Source organism: Oncorhynchus clarkii, chromosome 20 (assembly GCF_045791955.1).
Source record: "Oncorhynchus clarkii lewisi isolate Uvic-CL-2024 chromosome 20, UVic_Ocla_1.0, whole genome shotgun sequence".
Lineage (NCBI taxonomy): Eukaryota > Metazoa > Chordata > Actinopteri > Salmoniformes > Salmonidae > Oncorhynchus > Oncorhynchus clarkii.
The window spans coordinates 44,341,935-44,349,920 of record NC_092166.1 but is presented as its reverse complement, the minus strand read 5'-3'; the positions used below and the strand labels follow the sequence as shown (position 1 = coordinate 44,349,920).

Genomic DNA, 7,986 nt, shown 5'->3' with positions numbered 1-7,986 from the left:
CTTGGCTGCATCTCTGATCAGTCTTCTCCTTGTATGAGCTGAAAGTTTAGAGGGACGGCCAGGTCTTGGTAGATTTGCAGTGGTCTGATACTCCTTCCATTTCAATATTATCGCTTGCACAGTGCTCCTTGGGATGTTTAAAGCTTAAAAAATCTTTTTGTATCCAAATCCGGCTTTAAACTTCTTCACAACAGTATCTCGGACCTGCCTGGTGTGTTCCTTGTTCTTCATGATGCTCTCTGCGCTTTTAACGGACCTCTGAGACTATCACAGTGCAGGTGCATTTATACGGAGACTTGATTACACACAGGTGGATTGTATTTATCATCGTCATTTAGGTCAACATTGGATCATTCAGAGATCCTCACTGAACTTCTGGAGAGAGTTTGCTGCACTGAAAGTAAAGGGGCTGAATAATTTTGCACGTCCAATTTTTCAGTTTTTGATTTGTTAAAAAAGTTTGAAATATCCAATAAATGTCGTTCCACTTAATGATTGTGTCCCACTTGTTGTTGATTCTTCACAAAAAAATACAGTTTTATATCTTTATGTTTGAAGCCTGAAATATGGCAAAAGGTCGCAAAGTTCAAGGGGGCCGAATACTTTCGCAAGGCACTGTATGTATATATGTATGTATGAGGCAACCTTAATAATAATCCGATTAACCTGCTGTGTAACCTTGGTGCTGTGTGTGTTGGGGTTGACAGAGACCTGGGTGGAGAAGCCGTGCTATGGGAAACCCTTAGAGGAGCACCTTGCCCTCAGCGGGCGGGACATTGCCTTCCCCGTCGAAGCCTGTGTCACCATGCTGCTGGAGTGTGGCATGCAGGAAGAGGTCAGTGTGTATTCCACACTATCAGTATGTCTTCTTATTACCAAGTGACAACATACTGATTAACCTAATCTCCTGTGTCCCTGTCCCATTCCAGGGCCTGTTCAGAGTGGCGCCCTCGGCCTCCAAACTGAAGAAGCTTAAGGCGTCTCTAGACTGTGGGGTGATGGACGTGCAGGAGTACTCTGCAGACCCTCACGCCATCGCAGGTGAGTTGGCAACCCAACACCCCCAAATACCTCACTTCATTTCACTCTGCACTGTATTATCATGGCCCCTGACATTGTCACGGAGATCGTTCCGAATCCTGCCCCTAGTCCGTTCGGGTTATCAAGGGCTCCCTGTCAACCTAAGAACTTTAACTTAGGTCTTGTCTTATACACAGCCTTCTTATGATCCTGGCTGTGTGAGTACCTGTGAATACACAGACCCTGAGTTAGCCTTGAAAAGAATCCTCTCTGAATCCTTTTCCATGATTCCATGTCAACCAGGTTGATACACAGAACCAGCACCAAAAGGAAAGCCCATTTACAACCCTCTCCTGAGGGGAGAGTAGTACCAAGGCGGATTCATGTCCCACGTCACCCAGTTTAAACACAGCAGAATCAAGTCAACAGCATAGCGCTTTCTAACAAAGTGAATAACATTTTTTAAATGTTTTATTGTCACATACACCGGATAGGTGCAGTGACATCTATTGTTTTACAGGGTCAGCAATAGTAAAGATGCTCCCTGGGAGGGATTCAAACTGCTTTGCATTTAATGTGTTTATCGAGTGCAGATAGACACACTGCCATGCCTACACATAGTTGAAGTCGGAAGTTTACATACACTTAGTCATTAAAACCCGTTTTTCAACCACTCCACAAATTTCTTGTTAACAAACTATAGTTTTGGCAAGTTGGTTAGGACATCTACTTTGTGCATGACACAAATAATTTTTCCAACAATTGTTTACAGACAGATTATTTCACTTATAATTCACTATCACAATTCCAGTGGGTCTGAAGTTTACATACACTAAGTTGACTGTGCCTTTAAACAGCTTGGAAAATTCCAGAAAATGATGTCATGGCTTTAGAAGCTTCTGATAGCTCAAATGATGTCAATTAGCCTAATTGGAGGTGTACCTGTGGATGTATTTCAAGGCCTACCTTCAAACGCAGTGCCTCTTTGCTTGACATCATGGGAAAATCAAAAGAAATCAGCCAAGACCTCAGAAAAAAATGGTAGACCTCCACAAGTCTGGTTCATCCTTGGGAGCAATTTCCAAACGCCTGAAGGTACCACGTTAATCTGTACAAACAATAGTACGCAAGTATAAACACCATGGGACCACGCAGCCGTCATACCGCTCAGGAAGGAGACTGTTCTGTCTCCTAGAGATGAACATACTTTGGTGCGAAAAGTGCAAATCAATCCCAGAACAATAGCAAAAGACCTTGTGACGATGCTGGAGGAAACAGGTTCAAAAGTATCTATATCCACAGTAAAACGAGTCCTATATCAACATAACCTGAAAGGCCGCTCAGCAAGGAAGAAGCCACTGCTCCAAAACCGCCATAAAAAAGCCAGACTACGGTTTGCAACTGCACATGGGGACAACGATCATACTTTTTGGAGAAATGCCTTCTGGTCTGATAAAACAAAAATCGAACTGTTTGGCCATAATGACCATCGTTATGTTTGGAGGAAAAAGGCGGAGGCTTGCAAGCCGAGGAACACCATCCTAACTGTGAAGCATGGGGGTGGCAGCATCATGTTGTGGGGGTGCTTTGCTGTAGGAGGGACTGGTGCACTTCACAAAATAGATGGCATCATGAGGATGAAAAATTATGTGGTTATATTGAAGCAACATCTCAAGACATCAGTCAGGAAGTTAAAGCTTGGTCACAAATGGGTCTTCCAAATTGGACAATGATCCCAAGCATACATCCAAAGTTGTGGCAAAATGGCTTAAGGACAACAAAGTCAAGGTATTGGAGTGGCCATCACAAAACCCTGACCTCAAGCCTATATCCAATTTGTGGACAGAACTGAAAATGCATGTGCGAGCAAGGAGGCCTACAAACCTGACTCAGTTACACCAGCTCTGTCAGGAGGAATGGGCCAAAATTCACCCAATTTATTGTGGGAAGCTTGTGGAAGGCTACCTGAAATGTTTGATCCAAGTTAAACAATTTAAAGGCAATGCTACCAAATACTAATTGAGTGTATGTAAACTTCTGACCTACTGGGAATGTGATGAAAGAAGTTGAAAAAGCTGAAATAAATAATTCTCTCTACTATTATTCTGACATTTCACATTCTTAAAATAAAGTGGTCATCTAACTGACCACCACTGAACTGACACCACCACTGACACCACTGAACTGACACCACCACTGACACCACTGAACTGGCCACCACTGAACTGACACAACATTTTTACTATGATTAAATGTCAGGAATTGTGAAAAACTGAGTTTAAATGTATTTGGCTACGGTGTATGTAGTCTTCTGACTTTAACTACCGTAATTGGTGGACTATTAAGCGCACCTGAATATAAACCGCACCCACTGAATTATTAAAAAAGATGTATTTTGTACATAAATACGCCGCACATGTCTATAAGCCGCAGGTGCCTACCGGTACATTGAACTTTACACAGCCTTTAAAACCAGTTAGGGCTAGGCAGAATACTGCCCCCTTTGGATGAATTGCGTGCCCATAGTAAACTGAAGAGATCTGTCCAAAATTGCTAATATATGCATATAATAATTATTATTGGATAGAAAACACTCTAAAGCTTCTAAAACCGTTTGAATTATGTCTGTAAGTATAGCAGAACTCACAGGGCAGGCAATCTCCCAAACTATTTTTGGGAGCCTGAAACTTGGGGAAACTTTGACGTCATCGCCCCCACCCTTCCCAACCAGCTATGGATCTGGAGACACTTTCTATGTCTTCCACTAGATGTCCTCATTCAGTACAGTGTTTAATTGTGCAAATCCCGCGAGTTTTGACCCTTTGGGAGGCGAAAGAGTGGGTATCGCGAGAAAATACCTGGTGACTAGAGCGCGCTTTTAGAACAGACCTTCCTTTGTTCCAGAATGCCTGAGAAGAAGCATGATTGTCCGATAGATTTGAGAATTGTTTTGTACGTTTAGAACATCCTAAAGCTTGATTCTGCACTTAGTTTGACCAGTTTAGTCGACATATAATATGTAATTTTGAAGTTTTGATGCGCAACTGTTCGGGACCAGAAGTAATTTTGGATGCATTTCAGCTGGAACTCTTAGCATATGCTACTATAAAGGCACACGTACTGAAACCAAACGTTATATTCGATAAGTATGACTCCTTCCACTACATTCTGATCGAAGACCATCAAAGGTAAGGGAATATTTATGTTGTAATTTTGTATTTCTGTTGACTCCAACATAGCAGAGAAATATTGCTTACGTCTGAGCGCCGTCTCAGATTATTACATAGTGAACTAATTCTGTAACGTTAAAAATAAATGTGGCACAGCGGTTGCATTAAGAAGCAGTGTATCTTTCTAACTATATGTAGAACATGTATATTTAGTCAAAGTTTATGATGTCTATTTATGTTATCTGGCGGCACTATCTATAATTTCTCCGGACATTTTTGAGTATTTTGTCAACATGAAGTCAATGTCAATGGAGATATAAATGGCATATTATTGAAAAAAAACATAAATGTACTGTGTTACATGTCCTATTACTGTCATCTGATGAAGATTTTCAAAAGGTTAGTGAATTATTTTTCTTTTAATCCTACGTTTGTGATTGCATCTTTTGTTCCACAAAATGGCTCTATATCGTCTGTGTCTTTGTGGTGGTTTGATATAAATATGTGACATGTTTTCGCCGTAAAACATTTTAGAAATCTGACACTCTGGGTAGATGAACAAGGTGTGTATCTTTCATTTGAGCTATTGGACTTGTTAATGTGTGGAGGTTAAATATTTCTAAGAATATTTTTGCATTCTGTGCGCCACTGTTTCAGTTGAGCGGGAGGGTGTGGTACCCCTTGGGGAACCTGTACCGTTAACACGTTAAACGAAACACGGCTTGTAACAAAAATAAATAGGCTTTAACGAAACACGGCTTGTAAAAAAAATTTAAAACAGTAGCCTACCAAGACTCCTCCTGTGCACTGAAACCACTGAAGTCATCTCCTTCGGTGTCGGAGTTGAATAGCCTCAGAATTGCTTCATCCGATGTTGGATCGTTTTCATTGTCGCTCTCGTCACTTTCATCCGGAGGCAAATACCCCGCTGAGCTCATGCTGCCCCTTCAACACGCAGCAGTCCAGCCTTTCGAAACCCGTTGATGATAGTGGATTTTTTGACAATGCTCCACGCTGTCAGGACCCACTGGCAGACTTGCCCATAAGTTGCTCTTCGCATGCGGCCCGTTTTAGTGAAGGATTTCTCCCCACTTGTCATTCAAGCCTCCCACTGAACACGGAGCGCCACCTTAAATGCACGATTTACGCTGATGTCGAGTGCTGCAAATACTTTGGGACATCTGCTTTTCTTCCCTCTGAAAGGTTTGTTGTCTTTTTGGTTTGTTGTCAGTTCCTCACGCTGCTGTTTACAAAGTCTTATAATCGACTCATTAAGGCCAAGCTCCCATGCAGCAGCTCTATTTCTTTTTCCAACAGCCAGATCGATCGCCTTCAACTTGAAAGCTGCATCATATGCATTTCTCTGTGTCTTTACCATGATGAGGGTGACAAAATTACTACCATAATCAGAATGATGGGAAGTTTGAGCGCGCTCGATTTACGTCACATTATGTGACGGTGCTGTTTTTTGGCGGCGGCATGAATCTTGCGAAAGCGGGAAAAATCCATAAATTAGCCGCGTCATTGTATAAACCGCGAGGTTCAAAGTGTGGGAATAAAGTAGCGGCTTATAGTCCAGCAATTACGGTATACACTCTACAGACAGAATGGTGGCACAGCTGTTGTGGTTTCCTCTGTACCGTCAGAATGCAAGGGACATCCTGAAGTCCTGGTCCATCCTTCACATAAAATACATCCCCAGGAGAAATTGTTGCATTAGAGACCTACACCCCCCCCCCCCCCCCCCCCCCCCCCCCCTCTATTACTCCAAGCTCTCCCTCTCATTTTCAAAACACACACCACCCTCAACCTCTCTGTTTATCCATCTAACTTTCACTCACCCTCCTATTGTCTCATCCCAACAGGTGCTTTGAAATCCTACCTACGGGAACTCCCTGAGCCACTGATGACCTTTGAACTTTACGATGAATGGATCCAAGCTTCTAAGTCCGTATCAGTTTGTAATGGTGCCGCCATTAGTTGATGTTTATTCATTGTGTTTGATTCCTACTCTATGCTGCTGATTCTTTATTTACTTGAAAAGTATGAGATCATTGGATGTGGGGTTTCTCTTTCCCGCTAAGCTGTTATTTTATGGTTTGTCTGGCAGCATTCAAGACCAGGACAAGAGACTCCAAGCCCTCCTCACAGCCTGCGAGAAGCTACCCCTGGCCAATGGCAACAACTTCAAGTGAGTCGCCCTATCTGTGTTTCGCTTTTTCTCTGTCCCGCACCCATTTCACTCTCTGGTCTTTCTTGGCACTTGCCTGACCATTAAATGATTTCCGTTTCAATCACCTTTCACTGTTTCTATCCTTCGTTACTCATTTCACATCAGCAGTTGCACTGAACTGGTGAAGAGTTCATCATAGCCTTCAAGCAGCCAGAACTGGGTGTGCTTTCTGTGTTTTTCTGTGTTGGCTGCTTGATCAAGGATAGCATCATGGAATATTGGTTGCAGGAGCTTGACGTATGATCAAAAGGAGAGGGAGTAGAGGGTGTACGTACGGGTGAAACAGAAATCCAAAGGCTGACAGACTCCGGTGCTTGTCAGTGTCATCGTTGAATCTCACTTAATGGGCTTATTTTTAGGTTGTCGTCTTTTTCGAACACCTGTCAAACCTGTCCTTGTCATAGCCCAATTGAAATGAGCTGCCTGGGGTTCTGTCTGAACAATCGGTTCATCTTAGATGAGCCAGAAAACAACAATCTGTAGGATTCAGAGATTTGTCAGCCAATGCAGTATACAGTACATGAATGATCATGATCGAAAAAAACAAACGTATTGTTAGTTTCATTGTTTCTTTTTCAGGTATTTAATAAAATTCCTCGCCAAGTTAGATGACTACCAGGATGACAATAAAATGACTCCTGGGAATATTGCAATAGTCTTGGGTCCCAACCTGCTGTGGACAACGCAGGAAGGGTAGGACTTCACCTATCTTTAACACACTATGTAGTCATACCATAGAGACTATACATCAAGTACCTTTTTTAAAAAGCATTTCCTGGCCATTGATAGTGACTTAAAGAGATAAAACGGTCCAAATGAAATAATACTCATATCTCCAAGGTTCAAGTTAATAATTGCCAGTGCTGAACAATTGCATTGAATTCACTGTCTGGCAATCGCTCTTCATCAAATTAAACTAACTCCTCCATATCTCTTCCTCTCCCTCCATCCAGGAACATTACAGAGATGATGACCACTGTGTCCCTGCAGATTGTAGGCATCATTGAGCCCATCATCCAGCACGCTGACTGGTTCTTCCCTGGAGGTGAGAGAGGACACAGTGTCTGTTCAGCCTCTGTAAGCCACGACCGCCTATCTCATCCATTAGAATGTAATGTCCCTGTATCACCCTCTGTATGTGGGTAAATGAAAACCGGCACCTGCTCGTACATATACAGTATGACAGTCAGTCATCTTAGGGGACCTATTCACAATTGTAAGAATCAGTTCTTATAACGGGATACATGTTTATTGTCACAAAAGTAATCGCCTCACCTATCGCTTTCCTCTCTCTCAGAGATTGAGTTTAATGTCACAGGAAACTATGGCAGCCCGGTCCACACCAACCACAACGCCAACTACAGCTCCATGCCCTCTCCGGATATGGACCATTCCGATCGCAAGCACAATGACCAGAGCCGACGTCCGCTCAGTGTGGCCACTGACAATATGATGCTAGAGTTCTATAAGAAGGATGGGTAAGAAGATCCGACTCGTGTTGTACCTGTCTTGCTTTACCTTTTCCATCTCTCTTAAATCCCTCTTTCTGAAGTCAACTACCTA

The 7,986-nt window shown here is 42.7% G+C and overlaps 1 protein-coding gene across 1 annotated transcript in view; it reads left to right on the top strand.

Moving 5' to 3' along the window:
• LOC139377446 (rho GTPase-activating protein 44-like) overlaps positions 1 to 7,986 on the top strand; it is a 111,526-nt gene that overhangs the window by 94,264 nt on the left and 9,276 nt on the right. The window contains exons 10-16 of the mRNA XM_071120477.1: positions 708 to 835; positions 930 to 1,041; positions 6,056 to 6,137; positions 6,301 to 6,381; positions 7,003 to 7,116; positions 7,377 to 7,468; positions 7,721 to 7,901. Coding sequence (XP_070976578.1) covers positions 708 to 835; positions 930 to 1,041; positions 6,056 to 6,137; positions 6,301 to 6,381; positions 7,003 to 7,116; positions 7,377 to 7,468; positions 7,721 to 7,901 — 790 coding nt within the window. The remainder of the gene's footprint in view (positions 1 to 707; positions 836 to 929; positions 1,042 to 6,055; positions 6,138 to 6,300; positions 6,382 to 7,002; positions 7,117 to 7,376; positions 7,469 to 7,720; positions 7,902 to 7,986) is intronic.